The 26,379-nt window shown below is 32.9% G+C and overlaps 2 protein-coding genes across 3 annotated transcripts; both read left to right on the top strand.

Annotated features, from left to right (window-relative positions):
* Positions 1-6,440, top strand: LOC134252846 (dual oxidase maturation factor 1-like). Of its 2 annotated transcripts, none has more exons than XM_062735392.1 (9): positions 1-208; positions 2,493-2,550; positions 3,385-3,522; positions 3,806-3,904; positions 4,379-4,532; positions 4,984-5,198; positions 5,694-5,807; positions 5,897-6,057; positions 6,279-6,440. In XM_062735392.1, exons 1-9 carry the CDS (start codon positions 38-40, stop codon positions 6,390-6,392), a joined length of 1,224 nt encoding a protein of 407 aa, XP_062591376.1. In that variant the 5' UTR covers positions 1-37; the 3' UTR covers positions 6,393-6,440. The 2 variants fall into 2 exon arrangements, with proteins under 2 accessions (XP_062591376.1, XP_062591375.1); XM_062735391.1 differs by having other exon boundaries at positions 5,894-6,057.
* A 2,236-nt stretch (positions 6,441-8,676) lies between these two features.
* LOC134252845 (dual oxidase maturation factor 1-like) lies at positions 8,677-25,874 on the top strand. Its single transcript, XM_062735390.1, has 11 exons — positions 8,677-8,806; positions 11,114-11,314; positions 11,430-11,487; positions 11,899-12,036; positions 23,480-23,578; positions 23,670-23,823; positions 24,032-24,246; positions 24,389-24,502; positions 24,886-25,046; positions 25,243-25,391; positions 25,481-25,874. The coding sequence occupies exons 2-11, from the start codon at positions 11,144-11,146 to the stop codon at positions 25,518-25,520; spliced, it is 1,299 nt and encodes a 432-aa protein (XP_062591374.1). The 5' UTR covers positions 8,677-8,806; positions 11,114-11,143; the 3' UTR covers positions 25,521-25,874.
* Positions 25,875-26,379: the final 505 nt, after the last annotated feature.

Raw genomic sequence — 26,379 nt, 5'->3', positions numbered from 1 at the left:
TTCTTTATTTACTAAAGGGAACATAGCTAGCTGTCGAATGTCTGCTCCTGGCATCTTTGACGCCTTTCGGTCCAATGGCGCCCCGACCTATTACGACTCCGACAAGACGCCTTTTATGGCGGATATTCTGGAGTCGGGACTTATTTACGCCTTTGTGATATTAGCTTTTTCATTCTTCATCATCCTTCCTGGAATTCGTGGCAAAGAGGTAAAAAAAAATATCTTAATTTTAATTGACAGCCAATGTCTTCGTTTCTACTCTAAAAATGTAAGCTAAACTTTTCAGCATAACCTGTAATATATTTAAAATTCAAATCATTCTTCAAATAAAAACTGAAGAAAGTTTGCGATTCATATTTATTTTAAACCTCCTCATAACCAAGAAGTTACACTGGAATAACAACATTGATGCAAAGTTTTAAGAACACTTTCTTAACTCCTGCGAAAAATTAGAAATTTTAAAATGCACAGTGGACAGTCAATATTTCTAAGCTAGTTCGGTAGGACTTTTCTATAACCAAGAAATGTTCGTACATTGTAAATAAAAACCAAGTCTACATACATTGATATTAACAAGCTAATTCAGAGAATTCGTGTCCCCCGCTTAGGGAAAAAGTCGGATCCCCCTGACTGAATTTGTAGAATTATTAAATGTATACATGTATACTGAAGCAAATAAAATACATGTATGTCAATATGCATATAAATATTTGATTGCTTATTCTGTATTATGTGTATAGAATTCTTTTTATATGGAATATTTATCACACTGTAATGATGATTTTATAACCTCATAAATTTTTCATTTCACATGCTGAATACTATCATTTAATAAAAAAAAAAGTATTTAAAAAAGAAAAAAAAGACAGGTTCGACCGAGATTCGATCCCGGGACCTCTCGCATGTGAAGCGAGTGATATAACCACTAGACCACGGAATCGCTTTAGCCGGCGTTAAGTATATGCAGAACTAAAGTCACATACATGTATATATTCATGTTCGGTATTCTCAAAATTTTACACAATCCATGGTGTTTGATTCATTTAGCCATTATTAAACAGTTCTAATAGATGTAATAAGAACATAAAGAACAATAAGAACATAAAATAAATGAAATAAGAACATAAAACAAACGGGGTGGGGCACTTTGAGAGGGGCGAGAGACGTCCTAGGGAGTTTTGGTATAAAATTACATTGCATAAGCTCAAAATCTTCCTGAAATATCGCCCGGAAATGATAGTATTACACACAGACAGAATGTATAAATTTACGACCTTGAACTTTGACCTTTTGACCTCGAAATCAATAGGGGTCTTCATTAGGCCACAGGGAGTTGTTATATAAAATTTCATTGCAATAGCTCAAATGGTTCTGGAGATATCGTGTGGAAACGAAAGTGTTTTAACAGACAGAATTTGCTTATTTATAACCTTGACCTTTGACCTTTTGACCTCAAAATCAATAGGGGTCTTCTTTAGTCCATAGGGAGTTGCTATGCTAAATTTCATTGCAAAAGCTCAAAGGGTTCTCGAGATATCATGTGGAAACGAAAGCGTTACAGACAGACAGAAAGACGGACGGACGGACGGACAAACCCAAATTAATATCCCCCACTTTTCAAGCGGGGGACAAAAAGATGCGTATGTTTATTGACTGCCACTTTTTATATATTCTTTGAAGAAAAAGTCTTCTAACAATTTTTTGGAATTTTGATCGGCGCTAAGTGTGCTACTCTAATAGTTTTAATAACCTTATAAAGCGGGAATTATTCAAAAACTTTAACAAGACAGAATTTTAAGAAAAGAGAAATTTTGTTGTAACCTTCTTTTGGATCCATCGGTCATTTTATCAGTGTCAATTTCCCTTATTCAAAGTCTGATAATGATGTCACCTGCAAATGATGTTTATGTGTCACAATTGGTTCTGTATGTAAGAGCAGTTTATGGGTACTATCGAGATTTGAAATAAATCGGGCTAATGAAAAACAATTTGATGTAACAGCGTTTCCAACAATTTCTTCTAAAGTCAGTCAGAGTGTTTCAATTTCTATGCTCGATAGAAAAATGCCAACGCATCCTATCTTTTGGTTGGTATTTGACTTAATATTTCATATCAATTGTTATAGGACATTGATTTCACATTAATTTTGACTATTGTTTACTCTGTTCACCTAAGTATTACAAAGGGCTTACTTCGGGGGATGTTTACTCGTACAAAGTACCTGATCCCGTCTCCGTGTTTTTAAGGGTCTTTATTTTTGCCTCCGTTTTGTTATCTGATTTATGAAACCAATCGTTGTTTTTATCATCATTTCATTTAATGTAATAAATAATTTGAACCATATATAAATACAATCTTGCATTTATGTTTTTTTTAACTTTTTTGTTGTTGCAAATTTGCCTTTTTTAAACATTTTTTTTTTTGCAAATTTGCCTTTTGCCATTTGCTACATGTACAGTTCTTTTGATATTGGTTAATTTTACCAATTTTAGAGAATTTTCGTGTTCATACGTGTAACAGTGACATTATTCATTGGTGGAGTTATTATGTGTAAGTATAATTTTCAATTCTTAGGTGCTTTACATTTATGTAACTTAATAATTGAGTATCAGATGTAAAAAATCACTAACTAAATGTATAAAATAAAATAAGAAAATGTTGATAAATGCCTGAATTACATTTCTAAGAAGTTAACATAGGATAGGAGAAATTAACGTATAAATTTTCGATTTTATCAACTAACTTTACTATTCTGGGGCCCAACTTTACAATTCTAGTAATAAAAAGTTACATTTCTAGTCACAAACTTTCCAAATAAAGAGACCATCTTTACAATTTTAACGGCATACTTAACAAATCTGGTGCCTAACTATACAGTTCTAGGGACAACCTGTACAATTCTAGTGCCTTATTTTACAATCTTTACATACAATTCTGTTGAAAAAATTAACATTTCTAGTGATCTATCTTTACAATTCTAATACTATAGCAAACTTTACAATCCAATCCAATAGTATAATTCTATTGACTAACTTTACAATTCCATTGACTAAATTTACAATTCTATTGACTAATTCTACCATTCTAGTAACAAACTTTACACTTCTGGTAACAAACTTTACAATTCTATTGACTAACTTTACAATTCTATTGACTAATTCTACCATTCTAGTAACAAACTTTACACTTCTAGTAACAAACTTTACAATTCTAGGGACTTTAATTTACAATTCTAGAAACCAATTTTACAATTCTGTGACAAATTTTGTATCATGCAATTCTTTTTACTAATCTATAATTCTTGGGACTAATTTTACAATTCAAGTGACAAACTTTACAATTCTTCCGAATGATTTAAATTCTTAATTAAATTCTTAATTCTAGTGACAAATTTTGGGTACGAGTGGGAAGTTGCAGAGGCCAAAAATGTCAGGACCAAGTATAAAGCGGGATCAGCAGGGGAGATAACCGCAGATATAGGCGTACATATGGGCCTCCGAGGGATCAATGTAACACTGAAAGGTACAGCTATCGTTTGAAATCTGTGTGGTATCTAGATGAAACACTATTAAGGCGCTTCAAGGTACTTTGAAAGCAACATCACGCTAGGTGTAACACGGAAGATTATAGAACTTACACTTTGCTGTAAAAGCACAATTATACATCTGTATATACCGTACGTGCATATACTTACTTATAATGGTATCTTGTAACGACTGCCATGTTAATTAAAAGTTTAAGGAGTAAAGTAGGAAAACTATGTCCCAAGTTCAAAGCTGGATATGCATTTCTTTTTTTAATTAAGCTGAAGGAGAAAATCGAGGTCCTTTTAACGAAACCATAAACTACAATGAACATTTTGATTGGAGATGGGAGCAAGGCAGATTAGGTTTCGGGATATTTGGTAGGTATCTAGAAGTTAAGGTATATAACGGTTATACATGTAAGTTGTAAGTAATATTGGTATATATAACTTAAGTTTATCATTAGAAATATTGGTGCATGTATATAGTTGTCCCGCCCACAACCTCGCGGATTGAATAGGCTTAATGAAGGATTTAAGGCCATGGAAATAATATCTTTGATTAGGAGTACATTGATGATTTAAATAATTTTTAAAGGATTATTAATGAACATATATTAATAACATTTTCAGTTTTTAGCGAAAAGTCAGTAACTGTATAGTGTTCATATCAAGTTTAAAAAAATTTTTTAAAAAATGTTAGAAAAGTACATGAACGTGCAAAACTCTAGTCAATCGAAATACCCCCTCTAATGGTTATAAAGTTGTATAAACATGTATTGAAAATATTTCCCCATCGTTTCTAAACTACATTTAGCTGTCACTATAAATATTCCAATTCAAACATTTTTGTAGCTGGGCGTTTTAACCAGGAGTTTCGAGCCCGTCAATTCCGAGGAACTCCCTTTCCCATCATCTGGATTGCTGAGTATTTTATATTTGACGGGGAGGGGGTCAGATGGGGGCGACATTACAGACAAGCAGGATGGTACGCCCATATCATGATGTGGTAAGTAGAGATTGTTATACTATGACCAATTTAATTAATTTTTCCAAACCTTTGAAGTAATGATTAAATATTAATAAGTCTGTATTGTCTCCAAGCAACCAATGCTTATTATACCCCCGTTTGAAAAGTGGGAGTGTGTATAGTGTCCATCTGTCCACCCGTTACACTTTGGGGTACCAATCTCTTATCCCCAACTCCTCGTATACCACTGAAAAAAATTTAATGATACTTGTCTTCACAGGTTCTTTATAACATAATGCCACTGTGCATCTCCTTTTTAATTTTTTCTGACACTTATTTCGGGTCTTCCAGAGCAAAACATGGACTTTGCCATTGTTATCACTAAAATGACATATGGGAGGTGGGGTATCCTTACTGAGTCCATTGCTCACAGTACCTGTAGCTTAAAACAGAATTCAGCAATTTAAGGAGAATTTTTATTGATTTTCAGGTTGGCTCTTCCTCTCTGGGTTTTGACAATAATCCTGTTCTTCATTCTTTTGAAATATGGCGCGTATTTCCTCATGTTGACCGGCGGAGTAATGGTTATAGCCAACATTATCTGGGCCACCCTTAGGAATCCCTTCGAATTACTTATTCCTTTCAGCGCTGAACACAAGTTAGAATTCCATTTTGGAGCATCTTTTTACCTGAATTTGTTTACAGGTTTGTACAACTTGATTCCTTATTGTGAGACCATTAATTTTTTCCGATCTACGAAACTCTCCATGAAGAGGTAATTCATTTCAGTTTTACATCATTTTAGAAATTGTCATATGTCAGCAAATACAATCTATGATTCAGTCGAATGCTGATAGACGATTTTCATACAAATTTTTACCTAATCCATTGCACACTGAATTGTCTACGCCTGTTTTCCCTTTTACCAATCATGGCAAGAAACACAAGATGGGTGTGATCGTTTAACAGGGTGAAGGTGCTCCTTCATGGCACTTGATCCAACTTTTGATGACGTTAGAAAACCATTTTTGCCCTGTTCCCAATTTGTTTTGTTAAAGTGACTTTGGATCTCCTTATTTCATCGAGATTGGCACGTTAAAAAACAAAATGATGTCATTAATTTTTTTTTTGCATTAATAGGTATTACTGTTTTTTTCTATAACTAAAAGTAATGGCAACAATTACTATTTAACTTTTCAGGCCTTCTATGTATTATTCTGGGCGCTGTAATCTGGTTCCTTGATCTCCGATTCCCGGAACTAATCACCAATTTCTTTGGTGTTGATCCTTTACAGGATGACAATTTTATACAAGGTGAGAGATAAAAAAATTCTGATGGCAAAAATTTTTAATCCCATTTTCTAACATACTAGTATTTTAATTTCCTTTTTCAAAAATAGAAGATAGTCTCAGCCCCGACGAAAAAATGAACGGTTTGGAAATGACTGGCATAGACAACGGACAACCACACAATAGTCACGAAGACAGGTATCGGAAACCGATACCAGTTCCAACGCCCGATGACGCGGAAGAATATGAAGAAGACGATATTTACGAGCTTCCGGTACGACAAACGAAACTATTTATCACTGACATGCGTATTAATATATTATTATTAAGTTACATTGGTTTTATATAATACTAAATGAAAATCATTCTTATGAAGTAATCATACTAAGGAATAATTATTTTATCTCTGTTGCGCGCTTTTCATCTTTTTGGAAAATCCTTCTCAAAATAATGGTTGGTTAGAGGGAATTATCATTTTATTGCGTTTCATTGAAGGTGTTTGAGCCGAAGCCAGCAAAATCTAACAAGTTTGGGAAGCGCAAGTCACGTGGTCTAACTCAACGTCTGCAGAAACCAAGACGTCGAAGTACACCGGACATCCCGGAATAAATCTGACATTAAACCGCTTGTTTAAAAAATATTATATATCCCCGAAACATCTATTAGTCTCTCTCTCTTCTTTAACTCAATTTTTATATGCATGATCAACCTTTCTTAGATTGTCAATATACCCGGTATATTATTAATAGGCGCCGTTTTGGTATTTACTGGCAAAAAGTGATATCACCTATTCGAATACTAGTATTTGAAAAGGTGATATCACCTATTGGAATAAGTAACATCACTCATTCAAATTGAATAGGTGATATTACCTATTCGAAAAGGTGATATCACCTATTCAATGAATACTCCCTAGACTATCTAGAATTCCACTGTAACCAAGAAAATTGTGACTGCGTACAATGTAGTTTACACCTTTATTTTAGTCCAATACTTTATAAATTCCTTATGTTACGGGTCCCTGTTAATTTATATAAGAAGATGGGTGAACAAGGCGGGCAGAATGCCTATAGCGTCAGATATTAAGAAATCATATTAAAAATTTGAATTGGTTATTTAAATTAACTTCTAATTATTGAAATTTTTGAAATTATGAGGGAAAAAAACTTTTCTGAGAGAGAAAAAATCTCGTAAAAAATTTTCTTTCATAAAATTGTTAGATGGTACTCCTGGGATTCGAACCCTAGCAATAAAAATCTGACGTATCAATAGCATACTGCTTTGAGACTAACGCGTTAACCACCATGCTACACCGCTCATGGTGACTGTAGGCATTGATATGACCCGCGACTTGATGGACTTGAAGTATTTCTCGGAAAGATGCTAATGTTGTGTCATAAAATTGTACTTTTAAAGTATAGTGGGTCTTCGCTCCATAATTTTGAAAACCAAAAAACGTGTATTTTATAGCAAACTTTTAGGATCATCTTTCAAAAAAATGGAGAGAAGACCTACTCATATTGAAAAAAATTGTTTAAGTATGAGAAAATGATCGTTTTTGTTCTTTTTAGTGTGTGCAAGCATTTTCATCAGCAAATATTTTCAGTCTTTGAAAGATTTTGGTAAATTGTAGAGATTTTACATTAAGTATACTTTAATATTAAATGAAATATCCAGTAAAATTTGGATTCAATTGAGATTAAAATTTTCACTTCTTATCTGTCGCACTATAGGCATTCTGCCCGCCTTATTCACCTATCTTCTTTAAAAAAAATTCCCATCTGGAGTACAACACAATGGCATACCGGTACCTTTCACTCTTTATAATATTTAGGGGCATTTTCTCTATAGAATATTTATCATAAGTTTTTCAGAATTTTAATTTTTTTTTATAGTATACATGATAGCTAAGTGTTATAAATTAATTTGTTAGCAAACCAAACTACAAGTTCTGCTGGGCAGCTTTGAACTAAATGCAAAGCTGTAATGATTAATCCATTGTCTCCTAGAACGATGAGAACTTTATAAAAACGAAAGTGAAAATAAATGAGATTTAAAAACCTAAAGCCTTGGGAGCTGTTGTTATTTCATAAATAATTTGAATAGGTGATATCACCTTTTCGAATAAGTGATGTACCCTATTCGAATAGGTGATATATCAAATAAATGATATCCCTATTCGAATATGTGATATCACATTTTGGCAGTAAATACCAAAAACGGCGCCTCGTAGTATTCTTTAATCCAACATAAACAAGCATATTCAGGCACTTTAATTAAATAATATTGAAAAAAAAATTTTCAAGTATTGTCGAATCATTAAAAGTTTTGGCTCCGCAAGATTAAAAAAAATGGACATTAAGAAATTATGACATTATTTAGGCTTGTTTATGAAGCATTTTCATTTGGGAGAAGGGGGGAGGGGGGGGGGGCTCAACAATGTTGGCAAAATTATTGGAGGGTCCAACCACCCCTCACGCTGCACAGACCTGTGCTTCGCTTGCAAACAATTCCCTGTTATGATGAAATAATATTTTTGAATTTTTACAGATATCTTATATTTTGTACATACCTTTCTATGCAGGGAGTTTATCCTGTCGGCTCGATTAAAATAAAAATCATTGTCGGAGATGCATTAGTTGTGAAGAGAAGCTGTTGTCGATATATAAATTTATACGAGTATGATTTGATTTTTATACTTTTTCCGGCTGAAAATTAAGATATCATCATTTCCTAATGTACAATAACCTATAATTTCTTTTATTTCATTAAATTAATCCTATTTGTTGTTGGTTTTTATATCTAATGAGTACTGACAAGTCTCGCACCATTCCCTACATATATAAGAAAAAAATCTTATACAATGTATTTGAAAAATTAAAAATTACTACATAAGATAAGTGCATGTACTTCCGTTTGCATCATAAGTTGCGGATAAAATCAACAGTCGCCTCATTTTGATGTAGTTTTACTTCAGAGAAAACAGGTTTTTTTCCTTATTTTAAGGAACACAATTTTTAAAGGTATGTTTTTTTAATAGGGATTTAAAGAAAAGTTTTTGCCTAAGTGTGAAAATTGCTTTGAAGTTATGTTTTTGCCGTTGTACATGTAATAATATAGTTTTTAGAAAATGCTTGTGCATATTTAAAAAATCCCCAGCATGGGAAGTTCTTGCAGCATGTGATTAAGAAATGTCCGAATACACTCATTAAAAAAATATCTTTGACCCTTAAAAAAAATATCAAATAAAAAGCTATATATAAAATGTCTTATCTATATTAAGTAGTAATTTTTTTTAAACAAAAAAGGTCATTTTATAGCGATTCAAGTCTTTTTATATACAGTTAAACGATATTTTAAAAAAGGGCTAATTTCAGTAATTTTTATTTTAGTAGATGTATTCAGACATAGTAAAAATACACTATTCTGAAATCAAGTGCCTATGATTGCAAGAACATTGTAATTTCAGATGTTACTTCTGGTTAAGTTAGTAACAAATCAGTCTATAGATCTTAATACTTCTATTAGAGCCTTCATTATTTGTGCGATAACGGATGTGAAAACAAGGCTTTGATTTGTAGCAAGCAACAAACCTAAAGAAAAACCTACCTTTCTTTGATGAGGACAATTTTTCATGCTATGAAATCGCTATGAAATCCTTTTACAAATGAGATTTTTTTTTTGGGGGGGGGGGGGTTATCAAGCATGGAAGTACAATATTTTTTGGCTGAAGGTATGTTGGAGTAAAGAGACAACTTTTGATAGGAATGTTCAGAAGCTTTACCATAATCCTTAAAATAATTTTCATACTCTTACTTTCTTAAAATATTTTGCAAAATGAGACGTAGAAACACAGCTAAATTTTGGACAGCCAAGGGTTGGATCAGATAGTAAACCTTGGTTAGTGAAGACAACTGCTGCACGATCACATATCCGATGTTACGATCAAAGTTGTGAGTTCATTTCCTTTCCTCCAGAAAAAAACCTGATTTTTACGGAAGCTTATCTCGTCGATGAGGAAGGATTGTTTTGAAGGACGTTCAAAATTGATGTATGTTAAAAGTAACAACGACTCTAATATTTTTTAAAAATATATTTTTATCCTTCCTTTAACCATTTACATGTATTTTTTTCCCTATGAAATATAGTTCAATCATATTAATAACATTGCATATATTGATCGGTGGCAGAAGGACTTGTTATTTGATAATCAACTGGCATGCAATTGCCAATTTATATTGTTGTAAATTATACTAGCAATACACGGGTAAATTTTGGGTTAATCAAAAATAAATGTCTAGTATGAGTATTGGTTAAAGAACAATCTGACAATGATTATTGCTAATACATAAAGTTCTTATTGTAAAATATAATATGTTCCAGTTTTTATATATAATAAAATACTCAAAAATAGACATTAATTTCTTATTTATAGTGGGAGGTCAGACTCTATTCTCAGTTTATCATCAATTCATTGAATCACGGTTGAGTAAACAAAAAGTTAAAGCGAAAACAAGACATATGCAAACTCTAAGGTCAAGAGATCAAAAATATTATCCAAATATAGGACCAACCGACCAAAAGTTATGGCCAGGGTTAAATTTCTTTTTTTAAGTGGGTTATATTCCAAGATCAAATTTTAAAAGTGTGCCAAAAATATATTGATGTCAAAGAGAGTGTCTTTTCATATGAAACGCACATTGTATGTGAGGTATAATTATGTATTTATAAAAACCCTAGTACCAACTGTTTAAAAGTTATGACCAAGGCAACTGTTTTTTTTTTCAAAAGTAAATCAAACTCCAATGTCAAACATTAAAAATGGTATGTATCCCCAAAAGACCTTGTTACAAGGAAAAAACCCGTGGAATATGAAAGCCTTAGTATTAACTATTCAGGGGTTAGGGCAAAGGTGAAAGGTAAAGTTAGGATCAAAGGTTAAAAGGTGAAAAACATTTATACCCAAGAAAAGGCTTTGGATACAATGGATACACATATGAAGCATGAAATCCCTAGCACCAACTGTTTTAAAAGTTATGGCTTAGATTAAACTTTGGAATTTTTTGCGAAAGTGGATCAAACTCGAAGGCTAAGGTCAAGAAGCTAATGTGTTGGTACCCAATAAAAGTCTTCTTCAGTGGAATACACTCGTAAAAATATAAGCCCAAGCACCAACCAATCAAAGGTTATTGGCACGGTTAAAAGGTTTTTGTGGTCAAAGAGATAGCTAGACAAAGAGACGGACGGGCATGGCATAAACTACATCCCTTCGAATCTTCGATAACGGAAGCATAATAAAATATATTTGCTTCTATTTTCATTATTAATAGATTTGATCAGGATTTTGAAGCAGAGCTAACATGAACTCCCCTGGACTTTTTGACGCCTTCCGGTCCAATGGCGGTCCGACCTACTACGAGTCCTTCAAAACGCCTTGGATGGCGGACATCTTGGATGCTGGATTAATTTATGCATTTCTTAGTTTAGGTTTTTCTTTCTTTATCATCCTTCCTGGGATTCGTGGGAAAGAGGTTGGTTTCAATAGAAATATTTATAACATTTTAAAGCCAAAAACTTCTGTCTTATACTTGTAAATGGTCTTATAAATATTATTTTTTGCTCTCATTGCATCATTTATTTTTTTAGAGAATATATACGTTCATTCGCATAGCATTGACGCTTTATATTGGAGGGGTCATAGTATGTGAGTTTGATTATATTTACTTTAATTAAAACGATGTCTGTTTACAAGATATTTAATAAAAATTAAAAATATGTCATCTTTATGAAAAAGTGTGAATTATTAATATTTATTGATATTGTGTTATGGCGAAAATTGATTAGACAGTCTCAATGAAGTACAAGAATAAATTTTTGTTTTTAACACTGAAATATTTTATATTAACATTTCGTAAAACTCTAATTCTTTCAACTGATTTATGAAGCACAGTTCAACATTAATGATTTTGCATTAATCATATATATATAATGATGATTTTTTTTTCAAATCTTTATTATTACCACTGTCGGCATTTCAAAGGCTTCTACGCCCAAGTTTTCTTTCAAAAAAGAATAATATGAACATAAAAAGAAGGACCAAATTCTCTGTTTTTAGTATGTAACTTCAGCACCGAATGGGAGGTTGCAGAAGCCACCAATGTAAGAACAAAATACAAGGCTGGCTCATCAGGGGAGATTACTGCCGATATCGGGGTCCACATTGGTTTTAGGGGCATCAACATCACACTCAAAGGTAAGTAGTAGTTACCCCATATCATACTGTTGGTTATGTGTAGATACCCGATGGGCGTGGTCATAATGACACGAGGGAGCGTAACTCCCGAGCTGTCATTATGACCACGCCCATCGGGTATCCACAAATAATCAACAGTGTGATATGGGGTAAATGACTTGTACCATATTTTTCAAAAATCATTCATATGTAAGTCAGCTTAGGAATCGGTCGGACTGGTTCGCGTGATTGAAACATCAAGTGTTTGGTTTCAAATATGCATTTAGATTTTATATGATTTTACGCTCCTTCGTGTCCTTCTGACTACGTCCATCGAATATAGGTAAGTGATTTGTATACAATATACTTTTCAAATTTTGCTACAAATTTTGTCCTATACTCGGCACTCAGGGTCATTGAACAGTGAGGGATTTTCCTGTCAACACCTTCTGCGACACGGGACCTATGTTTATACTTTATAGGTCTCCACGTCATGCAGTGGGATTCAACTCCTTACTTCGTGACTCTAGGGCAGGTGCTTAAACCACTGGGCCACGCAAGCGACATAAAAATTAAACATCTAGGCCCGCTGAAAAAGTTTGATTTATGTTATTGAAAAATAACGAGTTTGGTTTCAATGATATATGTTAATTTGATATGATTTTTTTTTCTCTCGTAAATTTCAATCGTCAAAATTACATAGTAATTTAAATTTATTATGAACTTGGTTTAACTTAAATTTTTGTAAACCTGATACAAACTTTGCCGTGCACAGTGGTACGTTGATTGGAATGTTTGTAAGGGGTTATGTATGTTTCAATTAAATGAAAATTAGATCTTTGATCGGCTAGATCGAAAAGGTTATTTATGTACAGTAGTGTACACTTGTTTTTACGTCAAGTATGTACCGTGTTTCCTTTGTTGGTTATCAAAAGAACGATAAATTGAAATCTACTAAGCTAACGTCACCCTGTTTATTACACTATTTAAATTTTTTTTTTTTAAATAAAGCGATTTCTGAAGTTTTTTTTTTCACTTTTAACTAAGGTTAAAGTATTAATGGCCGTTTTTAACTGTTATTTATTACAAAATGCTGTATACAATTGAAAATATACTCTCCTAAATTTGGTATGATTGTTTCATTTAAAAACCGTGCATGATCGTTTTATAAATATACTGACACGCAAAAGAAACGCAACATCCTACTTTAGGGGGAAATAATTATGTAAAGCAAAAAAATTTGTATCTTAAAATTATGGATATCTTCACTTTGGTAAACATCGGTAATTTAATGGTTGAACGATTTTCGTACCATAACCGGAAGTCAAGTTTGAGTCTGCTTAACAAAAATCAAAAATTGCAAGTTTAACAAAATATTTGGCAATATTATGGAGTTTTAAGGGTTTTAACTGTTCATCACAAGTAATGCAGCAATATTTCAAAAAATAAACTCTCCTTTCGTTTCCCGTAACGATGCTAAGGCTTCTTGAAAATGGCTTAATTATGTTCCCCAAACGAAGTTGGGGAACATATTGTTTTTACTGTTTCTTATTATTAAGGTCTTCCGTTTCAGACGGAAGACCTTATAGTGATTCTACTGTTTCTTATTATTTTTTTTTCCCCTTTCACCCTTTTCTTTTTTTGACGATTTCTCAGAGATGACTGGACGGATTCTCATGAAATTTTCAGAGATGATAGAGAATAAAAATATATTTCAAATGCAGTTTACAGTTTTTCAAAATTCACTTCCGGTCGTCAGATTTGTCCGATTTCCGCTTTTTTCAAAAAAGTTTTGTCCGAGTCATATCTCAGAAACGGTAAGAGATTAAGACACCAAACTTATATGAGTAATAGATCTTGATAAGTAGGCAAAACCAATTGGGTTAACATTGTCTGCCGTCACTTCCGGTCGTCACAGGAAGTGATCAAATAAATCAAAAATTTGAACTTTTTCTTTTTTGAAACTTTTTTGCATTACATAATAGCATCTTATATGTAGTTTCGAAATATGTCAGTCCCACCGGAAATGAAAACGACAACTTCCGGTTATAAGAGAAAAACTGCATAATTTGAGTATTTTTCTTTCCCATAAATATTTTTTTATATATAAAGTATTTGTAAAGATGTTTGGATATGTTATTAAGACTGCAAATGTCTAAAGTAAAGTCAAACATCTTTGTAAAATTCACTTCCGGTCGCGTGATTTTCTGTCCTCAAAATGAGAAGTTATCATAGCTAGATCTCGTAAACGGTAAGAGATGAAGACACCAAACTTAAAGGAGTGGTAGATCTTGAAGAGTAGGCAAATATATATGGGTTAAGATCGTCCGCCGTCACTTCCGGTTGTCACAGGAAGTGACAAAAGAAATTGAAAAATTCAACTTTTCTTAATGGAAACCCTTTTGCATCACATTATAGCATTTTATTTGTAGTTTTGAAATATGTCAGTATCACCGGAAACAAAAACGACAACTTCCGGTTATAAGAGAAAAACTAAATAATTTGAGTATTTTTCTTCACATTAATATTTTTTATAGATAAAGTATTTGTAATGATTTTTTGATGTATTATTCAGACTGCAACTGTTTGCAGTAACGTCAAATATCTTTGTAAAATTCACTTCCGGTTGCGTGATTTCCTGTCCTCAAAATAAGAAGTTATCATAGCTAGATCTCGTAAACTGTTAGAGATTAAGAAACCAAACTTATAGGAGTGATATATCTTGATAAGTAGACAATTCCACTGGGTTAACATTGTCCGCCGTCACTTCCGCTTGTCACAGGAAGTGAACAAATAAATAAAAAAAAAATTCAACTTTTCTTATGGAATCTTTCTTAGTGATACTTTAAAGCATCTTATTTGTAGTTTTGAAATATGTCAGTCCCACTGGAAACAAAAACGACAACTTCCGGTTATGAGAGAAAAGCTGCAAAAATTTAGTATCATACTATCCCATAAATTTTTTTTTCCTATAAAAAGAGCATTTGAAATAATTTAAGGACATGTTATTCAGACTGAAATGTCTAGAGTAACCTCAAATATCTTTTCAAAAATTTACTTACGATCATGTGATTTTTTTGTCCTCAAAATGAGAAGATAACATTACGAGATCTCTTAAACTGTAACAGATCAAAACACTAAACTTATATGAATAATAAACCATGAAGATTGTGCAACAGATATAGGGTAAAATGCGTCCGCCGTTACTTCCGGTCGTCACAGAAAGTGATAAAAAAATTGAAAATGATTTTTGTAAATGTTATTAAGACTATAATTGTCTAAAGTAAGGTCGAGAATCTTGGTAAGTAACACCTCCGGTCGTTTGTTTTCCTGAAATCATTTAAAATATTAGGTGCCTTTTTTAACATAGATAAAAGCTCATCCATGCAGATAAATAGAGGAGAACGGAAGACCTTCTTTGTTGCTGTAGCAACAAGAGTTTCTAGTTATTATTATTAAGGTCTTCCGTTTCAGACGGAAGACCTTATATAGATTCTACTGTTTTTTCTTTTTATTATTATTAAGGTCTTCCGTTTCAGACGGAAGACCTTATAGTGATTCTACTGTTTTTTCTTATTATTATTATTTTTTTTCCCAAATCTTGTCGGCAGGATTTCTCAGAGATGTTTTTTTTCATTTTTTCAAAATTCACTTCCGGTCGTCAGATTTGTCCGATTTCCTGTTTTTTAAAAAATATCTAATCCGAGTGAGATCTCAGAAACGGTAAGAGATTAAGGCACCAAACTTACAGGGATGATAGATCTTGATAAGTAGGCAAATCCATTTGGGTTAACGTTGTCCGCCGTCACTTCCGGTCGTCACAGGAAGTGTTCATAAATATCGAAAATTTCAACTTTTCTTTTTTAAAACTTTTTTAACATCAAATTATAGCATCTTATTTGTAGTTTTGAAATATATCAGTACCACCGCAAACAAAAACGACAACTTCCGGTTGTAAGAGAAAAACTGCATATTTTCAGTATTTTTCTTTCCCATAAATATTCTTTATACATGAAGTATTTGTAATGATTTTTGGATATGTTGTTCATACTGCAAATGTCTACAGTAACGTCAAATTTCTTTGTAAAATTCACTTCCGGTTGCGTGATTTCCTGTCCTCAAAATGAGAAGTTATCATAGAAAGATCTCGTAAACGGTAAAAGATGAAGACACCAAACTTATAGGAGTTGTAGATCTTGATGAGTAGGCAAAACCATTTGGGTTAAGATTCTCCAAGGTCACTTCCGGTAGTCACAGGAAGTGATCTAAGAAATCAAAAATTTTAACTTTTCTTTTATGAATGTTTTTTTTTTGCATCACATTATAGCTAGCATCTTATTCATAGTTTTGAAATATATCAGTCCCACTGTAAACAAAAACAACAACTTCCGGTTATAAGAGAAAAACTACATAATTTGAGTATTTTTTCTTTCCCGTAAATACTTTTAATGGATAATGTATTTGTAATAATTTTTGGATATGTTATTCAGACTGCAAATGTCTACAGTAAGGTCAACTATCTTTTTGGAATTACTTCCGCTCGCGTGATTTCCTGTCCTTAAGATGAGAAGTTATCACAGAGAGATCTCGTAAACAGTAAGTGGTGAAGACACCAAACTTATAGGAGTGGTAGATCTTGATGAGTAGGCAAATCCATTTAGGTTAATATTTTTCGCCGTCACTTCCGGTTGTCACAGAAAGTGATCAAATAAATAAAAAAAAATTAACTTTTCTTTATGGAATATTTCTTAGTAATATATTATAGCATCTTATTAGTAATTATGAAATATGTCAGTCCCGCTGGAAACAGAAATAACGGTTATGAGAGAAAAACTGCATAAATTTAGTATCATTCTTTGCCATAAATATCTTTTATAAAAAAGATTATTTGAAATGAATTCAGGACATGTTATTCAGACTGAAATGTCTAAAGTAACCTCAAATATCTTTATTTTAAAAATTTACTTCCGGTCATGTGATTTCTTCTCTTCAAAATGAGAAGTTAACATTACGAGATCTCTTACACTGTAACAGATCAAGTCACTAAACTTATATAAATAATAAATCATGACGATTGGGCAACAGATATAGGATAAAATGTGTCTGCCATCACTTCCGGTCGTCACAGACTATAATTATCTAAAGTAACGTCGAGAATCTTGGTAAGTTACACCTCCGGCCGTTTTTTTTTTCTGTAATCATTTTAAATATTATATGCCTTTTTAACATAAATAAAAGCTCATTCATACAGATAAATAGAGGAGAACGGAAGACCGTTTTTTGTTGCTGTAGCAACAAGAGTTTCTAGTTATTATTATTATTATTATTATTTTGCCTTTTTGTTTTGACGATTTCTCAGAGATGACTGGACGGATTCTCATGAAATTTTCAGGTATGATGGAGAGTAAAAATATCTTTCAGATGCAGTTTTCAGTTTTTCAAAAGTCACTTCCGGTCGTCAGATATGTCCGATTTCCGCTTTTTTCAAAAAAATTTTGTCCGAGTCATATCTCAGAAACGGTAAGAGATTAAGACACCAAACTTATATGATTAATAGATCTTGATAAGTAGGCAAAACCAATTGGGGTAAGGTTGTCCGCCGTCACTTCCGGTCGTCACAGGAAGTGATCAAAGAAATCGGAAATTTTAACTTTTTCTTTTTTGAAACTTTTTTGCATCACATTATAGCATCTTATTCGTAGTTTCGAAATATGTCAGTCCCACCGGAAACAAAAACGACAACTTCCGGTTATAAGAGAAAAACTACATATTTTCAGTATTTTTCTTTCCCATAAATATTTCTTATCGATAAAGTATTTATAATGATTTTTGGATATGTTATTCAGACTATAAATGACTACAGTAACGTCAAATATCATTATAAAATTCACTTCCGGTCGCGTGATTTCCTGTCCTCAAAATGAAAAGTTATCACAGCTATATCTCGAAAACGGTAAGAGATTAAGACACCAAACTTATATAAGTGGTAGATCTTGATAAGTAGGCAAATTCAGTTGGGATAAGAGTGTCAGCCGTCAATTTCCGGTCGTCACAGGAAGTGATCCAAAAAATCAAAATTTTTAACTTTTCTTTTATGAAACTTTTTTTGCGTCACATTATAACTTCTTATTTTCATATTTGAAATATATCAGTCCGACTGGAAACTAAAACGACAACTTCCGGTTTTAAGAGAAAAACTGCATATTTTCAGTATTTTTCTTTCCTATAAATATTTTTCATAGATAAAGTATTTGTAATGATATTTGGATATGTTATTAAGACTGCAAATGTCTGCAGTAATGTCAAATATTTTTGCAATTTTCACTTCCGGTCGCGTGATTTCCTGTCTTCAAAATGAGAAGTTATCATAGCAAGATCTCGTATAAACAGTAAGAGATGAAGACTACAAACTTATTAGAGTAATAGATCTTGATAAGTAGGCAAATCCACTTGGGTTAACATGGTCCGCCATCACTTCCGGTCGTCACAGGAAGTGATCAAAGAAATCGAAAATTGCCACTTTTCTTTTATGAAACTGTTTTTGCATCACACAATAGCATCTTATTTGTAGTTTCGAAATATATCAGTCCCACCGGAAGCAAAAACGACAACTTCCGGTTATAAGAGAAAAACTATATAATTTGAGTATTTTTATTTCCAATAAATATTTTTTTATAGATAAAGGATTTGTTATGATTTTTAGATATGTTATATAGACTGCTAATGTCTACAGCAAAATCAAACATCTTTGTAAAATTCACTTCCGGTCGCGTGATTTCCAGTCCTCAAAATCGGAAGTTATCATAGCTAGATCTCGAAAATAGTATTAGATTAAGACACCAAACTTATATGAGTAATAGATCTTGATTAGTAGGCAAAACCATATGGGGTAAGATTGTCTGCCGTCACTTCCGGTCGTCATAGGAAGTGAAAAAAAACTCGTAAAAATCAACTTTTCTTTTTTGAAACTTGTTTTGCATCACATTATAGCATCTTATTTGAAATTTTGAAATGCATCAGTCCCAACGGAAACAAAAATGACAACTTCCGGTTAAAAGAGAAAAACTACATAATTTGAATGTCTTTCTTTCCCTTAATTTTTTTTGATAATTAAAGTATTTGTAATGATTTTTAGATATGTTATTCAGACTGCAAATGTCTACTGTAAAGTGTAATATCTCAGTAAAATTCACTTCCGGTCGCGTGACTTCCTGTCCTCAAAATCAGAAGTTATCATAGCTAGATCTCGTAAACGGTAAGAGAATAAGACCCCAAATTAATAGGGATGGTAGACCTTGATGAGTAGACACATCCTTTGAGTTTAAGATCGTCCGCCGTCACTTCTGGTTATCACAGGAAGTGATCAAATAAATCAAAATTTTAAACTTTTCTTTATGGAATCTTTCTTAGTATTACCTTATAGCATCTTACTTGTAGTTTCGAGATATGTAATCCCACTGGAAACAAAAACAACGACTTTCAATTATGAGAGAAAAACTGTATAAATTGAGTTTCCTACTATCCGATAAATATCTTTAATTAAAAAAAGTATTTGAAATGATTTTGGGACATTTTATTCAGACTGCAAATTTCTAGAGTAACCTCAAATATCTTCTTTTAAAATTTACTTTCTTCAGGTCACATGATTTCTTGTCCTAAAAATGAGACCTTTGACCCTTACTCAAAAAGTAATAAAGAAATCTTCATTACCTTTATCTAGATTCAGCTTCAAGTGTTAATCTCAAGTTTACCTCTCTCTCTCCCCCCTTCTCTCTCTCTCTCTGATGACCTTGACCTTTGATCTTGATAAATGACCTTGACCTTTGACCCCATTGACCTAAAGGTCACAATCAAGCTAAAGTATGTGGAGGTATTAACAACTCTCATTTTAAAAAATTTTTACAAAATACCCCCCCCCCCCACTTCTCGTCCCTTAAAAAACTCAATAGCAACATAGAAAAAACTTCTACCTCTGAAAAGACACCACAGATCGACATAAAATTAAGATTTTGAGTAGAAGACACCTTAAAGAAAGTGTCCTAAGAGTTTTACGGTGAGTCTCTTGAGTATAATGAAATTCTACGGATTATCGGCAAAAACTGCATTTTTTTCTGTCTGAAATTTAAATTCTGATGGGCATAAAATGAAATAAAGCTTGTATTGGCTATTTCTTCATTTGTTGTTAATATCATTCGATTCTCCTGCTCTAATACGACATTTTAATACCATGTATTCTAGCTTTCTTTGGTATGTGGAATTTATTTCAATTTTATTTAGATTTAATATTAATTGAATGAATCTTGATTTCATTTGAAATTTGATTTTTTTTCTAGAATAACACAATCTTATAAGAAATAGCGACTTTCAGCATAGTAAAAAACAATACATGTTTCTTCCCTGTGTTTCCCATCTAGAAATACATGTTCGGAATTTTATTTATTGTGCTACGTACAATGAATTTAATCCACACACATATTCCATACCTATTTTGGTCAGGAATGTTTAAATCCGAACCCGATTCTCTGTTTTCTTTTTCTTTAATTACAAACTGCCTTGCATCTCTCGCTCATGTTTCTCACATGCTCAGAAATAATTTATCGCCATCCATTTTAAACATAAAACAACTCAAATCGAATATTTTCAAACATCTCTTTAATACATGTATAATGCACATATGATGCAGGTACACATGGGACATTTCACAACGTTTCCACTTACGCTTCCGTCTTGATGCGCAGATCAAATGCATGTTATTCATATTATTAGGTATATCGTAATTTTAATCCGACCCTACCCCTTACATCTTAACTCGAAAACGATCTCATTCAAGATCATATATACACCTAGGAGCGTGTTACAATGTTTTGAACGTGCTCTCTTTGCGTGATCAATGAATTCGTGGTTATCCCCGAGTCGACTCTAATAATCCAGGAAGTCTGTTTAGAGTATATTTATACCAACTGCGAGCCCGATCTAAAATCCTAGTAGAGAAATGAGAATTTTGCTGTTTTATTTCTTTTCTTGCTTTTCTTCTACTTTTTTCAGCCCAAATGATATCGAAATGCTTATAAAAGTTGAAAGGCCGATAATTGTTCGCTGAACAATTAGTCTACTAGTTTATTATATGTCTGTCTTTTTTAAAATAGAAAAAAAAATCCTGCATACAGATTAATAGAGGAGGACGGAAGACCTTCTTTGTTGCTGTAGCAACAAGAGTTTCTAGTTTTTCTTCTTCTTCTTCTTCTTCTTCTTCCTGGAACTTTTTTGTCCGGGAATGATCTTGTAAACTGTTCGTCCGATGTAGGTAAAACCTTTTTAGGGTTAGTAGACATGTTATGTAGATTTGCGGAATCAAGGTCATTTTGCGCGCACGTGCTTGCAAGAGCGTGCACGTGCAACACGTGAAATGACCAATATAATAGATATAGCCACAACTGTTCTATTTTTAGATGAAATGCTTTGAAACTCATAATGTGAGGATATATTAGTAGTATAGACATGACGACATGATGAAAATAGCAAGATCTCACGCGCATGCACGTGCACTTCGCTCTGATTGGCTGCAACTAAAGTCTCAATATCTTTCTTGTTTTTTGACGAAATCCTTTGAAATTTTGAACATAGTCATGCATTAGGATATCCTACAACATGAAATAAAGCAATTATCATGAAAACACGTACATGCACGTGCGCTGCAATCTGATTGGCTGAAACTTTAAACAGCTATAACTCCCTTGGTTTTCAACCAAACAGGATGGGATCTGGAACACAGATAGATATAATGGACTTCTACAAGTAGGTATGGTCACCATGCACATGCATACACGTGCGTATACATGTGCTGCAATCTGATTGGCTGAAACTTTAAACAGCTATAACTCTCTTAGTTTTCACCAAAACGGGGTGGAATTTAGAACATAGATAGATGTAATGGACTTCTACAAGAAGGTATGGTCACCATGCTCATGTATGCACGTGCGTGCACGTGAAATGAGTAAAATCAAACATACACTTGAATGAGCGTATTTTTAAAATAATTTTGGATTAAATACTTTAATATTCAGTGTATTAAAAATATAGATTGTGTAGACAAGATGATATGGTCATGACGCAAATGCATTCACATGTGCACGCGTGCAATGCTAAAGTTTAAATGATTTTTGTACACTTCTTTGTAAATGTTGTTAAAATCTCAGATGCATAGAGTTTGTCTTATCTAATGAAGCTTACAGGGAATATGGCACCAAAAGGGAGTTGGGGAGCGTTTGGGGAACATCTGTAACGGTCCCCGTTACAATTAGCACTAGTTAAGTACGCATTTCCATTGCTCTAGCTGGAAAATTTCAATGTGAAGGTGATGGAGAGTTGCTGATTCAAAAATTCACAACAAACGTCTCAAAAGGGTCTTACGTATCATATTCATTGAGGACAGTCCTTGTACCGGAAGTCCAGGGGTTGGCTACACTGCTCTAAGTTAGAGAAAATTCGACCTAATCATCTGAAAAACGGGCATTTAAAAATGACAAAGAATAATTCCTTCGCTCAGATCTCAATATTGATGAACCTATTGTATCGTAGAAATTAAGCTGCAATTGTTGTTTAGGGCAGTCTTGCACGTTTTACTTGAATGACTGGGAGGGGGGTGTTTTAACAGTCATGTGTTACTTAGTAAAGTAAAAAGATAAACATTTAACATTTTATCAAATCTCTGATATTCTGAAAAGTGAGTTTAGCCTAACTGTATTCATTTTTGAAAGTCTTAAGATAAAAAAATCAAACATTTGTAGATTACTCATTTACTGCTTGTTGCATTTCTTTTGCGTGTCAGTATAGTTCTTTTGTCCCGACTCGATGGGCGGAGTTATAGAAAAGTGTGGGTTATGTACAGAAAACCCAAACTTTTAACAAAAGAAATCACACCTAACTATGGTACAAGTACATAATATCTGCAAGGCTGCTTATTTTTATTACTGAAAATTAAAGATAAACTATATAAGACTCGCCCCAAAAGCCAAAAGTAAACTATGTATCGTCACGAACCCAAAATATCTTGCATTCAAGTGCAAAGTATTAACACGACCCTCAGATACATGTAATAATCTAATGATTCTTTAAACTTCGTTTATATTATATTGTCTTGTAATTTTTTTTTTAAATTAGCTTTATTTTGAAAAGTAGAAGACCCTAGCTAGGATATCGGTATCCGAAAGCAAATCATATTCATCTTTCTCTATTTGAAAAATGAAATGATCAAATAAGAAAATTCAATCACACATTCCATCGGTCTTCATGAAAAAAAAAATGTTTTGTATTGATGTGATGTATACTTACAAAAGAAATGACCATCCAGTATATTGATGGAAATCATTGTTGAAATAGTTTTTAAAACAGAGAGCTTATAAATACAAAGAAAATATAACATATAATAAACTAATAATGTATTTTTTCTGATATGAATTTCCAGCGGAAGGAGAAAATCGGGGACCTTTCAATGAGACAATTAACTACAACGAAAACTTTGACTGGCGATGGGAGCAGGGAAGATTTGGTTTTGGAATATTTGGTAAAGGTTTATAAGAAAAACGCAGTATGCATGATAAAAACTAAACACGTCAGATGACGCATTTTCTAATCCATTTCAAAAACTTTTGTAGCGGGTCGATTTAACCAGGAGTTTCGAGCCCGTCAATTTCGAGGAACTCCTTTTCCGATCATCTGGATTGCTGAGTACTTTGTATTTGACGGGGAGGGGGTCAGATGGGGGCGACATTACAGACAGGCAGGGTGGTACGCCCACATCCTAATGTGGTGAGGGCAAGGTTTATTTTTTTTTTTCCAAACTGCAAAACAATTAAATCGCTTTCCTGAAAGTATTTTTACATTACTTGTTTACTTTACTACTCTATTGAAATATACTATATTGCTGATTACACAAGACTCATTCAAGATCTAACTTCTAAATTTTAACAACGATTTCTCCTAGTATAATACTTATAATCAGATTTACACCACACAGGCTAGCGCTCCCTCTATGGATCATTACAGTCATCCTATTCTTTATCCTGTTGAAATATGGCGCCTATATGCTGATGCTGACGGGAGGACTTATGGTGTCAGCCAATATCACGTGGGCCACCAATCGGAACCCCTTTGAGTTGATGATTCCGTTCAGTGCTGAGCACAGACTGGAGTTCCACTACGGACCTTGTTTTTACGTTAATCTTTTTACAGGTTTGGTTAATTCTGAAATGGGCAAATCATCATAAAACATATTGATGCCAAAAAAATTATGGAATCTTCTATGCCCAATTCACGCATTTATATCTTTTCGACGTAAATAACTTTCATGAAATATATTTCTATGTTTCTACAGGAATATTGTGTATTGTTTTGGGTGCGGTGATCTGGATTCTGGATCTTCGATATCCAGTAGCTATAACAAACTTCTTTGGAGTCGATCCCTTGCAAGCTGAATCATTCATTGAAGGCAATTTTTTTTTCTCTTCATATAAAGTACTGTAGTAGATATACATATTTATACTCTTTAACTGAAATAGTAGAACACACTTATAATAAATTACAAGACAGAAACAATTTTGATTTGTTGCACGTAATCTGTTATATCTGATTGGTTCACGATACAATTTTAGGATAAAAAAACCCATTATTTTCTTTATCCAGAAACTTCGAATGAATAGGAACTTTTACGTGGCAAAACAGTTATTTGACTTAAATAAAAATTGCAGTAGTTGTCCTTTAAATGTCAGTTAAATTAAAATTTTTATTAATCACTAAAAATTTAATTCATTATAAGAGTGTTTGCTGTAACCATGTTTTGCTATCTGTTATTTGTATTTTTTGAAACTACAGGAGAAACATTCGAGCCAATCAAAGTACAGAAGCAGAATGACGACATGGAACTGAAACGTATGGAAAATGGAGAAGCACAGAATGCTTCCACCGGGGAATCATCATATGCTTCTAATCCAGACGAAGATGAAGACGACGATGATGAAATATACGAAACTGCGGTGGGTAAAAAAGGCTTAGAAAAAAAAAGAAATGCCAATGTCCAATTAAAACTATTTATGGTCATAGATACTTTCACGTGCTTGTTTCTCTGAAATGTTGTACATACTACTATATATGGTGAAGTACGGTGTGGATAGAAAATATGTTAGGTAATCTATGGAATATGATCTGATTTCGTTCTTTAAAACGATACAGGTATTCCAACCAAAGCCCCCTAAGGAATCTCATTTTGAAAAGCGAAGATCACGTGGTCTGACACAACGTCTGCAGAAACCAAGACGAAGAGCGCCCCCGCCTATTCCAGAACAACAGGTGGAAATGGATGATCTATATCAAAACAAAAGGTAAATAATAGCATTGCCATGAAAAAAAATTGGCATGTTTAAAAAATCCAACTAAATGAATGCTTATTGCAATGTCCTGATTATTTTAGAGACGACCAGACCCAGTTTGTGAAGAGTTATCGTACTTAGAACTGCCAACAAGTCAACAATAAGACAGGGTCTTACCATACAACAAGAATGGAACGACATTTTTATGAATTTTTTAAATTGATAATTGTCTTAATAAAGCTGGTACAGGAATAAATATCAAATGGCTTTAAATATATGCTCTCCTTTTAATACATCCTGTGTGAGGGAAATGAAATGCTGTTATTTTATTGAAATTATAAGCAAAGAAACTCTACATATTTTGAGGTTAATAGAGTCATTCAACGGATAATAAAACAGTGACACAAACTCTACGATTCGAAGATGATACTTTTTTCTGTGTTTTTAATTTCGTAAAAAAAGCATGTTATAATTAAAAAAATACAATATTATAAACTAACGTATTCATATATTATTATTTTATCTGTAAATATTCATACAATTGTAGCTATTACAGTGCTTTCCATGTAGCTGTACTAACATCACCTAATAATACTATGTTGACAATGTACGTAAAAGCAAAAGGCAGTGATCTTTACAAATGCGAAATAGTTCAAATTACAATTTAGCAAGGAGGAATTCAGTGATTTAAATATTAAGAACGCATGCATTTTAGGATTTTTGTTTAAATTTTTTAAAATTAGAATATTTTTTAAAATTGGGAACGTTTTGAAAAGAAACCTTCATTTTAATTTCAAGTTAATTTATTTTATCGGGAACGACGACAACTCCTGATGTCTTCTTCTGTACATGTACTTGATCATTCTTGCTAGATGCTGTGTTACTTTTTGCAAGGCTGTCAAAATTCTTTTAGGGAGAAAATTCCTTTGGAAATACTTTTTGTCTTAAGCACGTATATAATAAAGCTATACATTTTATACACAAGACTTATTTTCTGATA

This window comes from Saccostrea cucullata, unplaced genomic scaffold, assembly GCF_032062105.1.
Source record: "Saccostrea cucullata isolate Sc308-1 unplaced genomic scaffold, CSIRO_AGI_Scuc_v1 ctg142, whole genome shotgun sequence".
In the NCBI taxonomy this organism is placed as follows: domain Eukaryota; kingdom Metazoa; phylum Mollusca; class Bivalvia; order Ostreida; family Ostreidae; genus Saccostrea; species Saccostrea cuccullata.
This window is presented reverse-complemented; position numbering and strand designations above follow the sequence as displayed.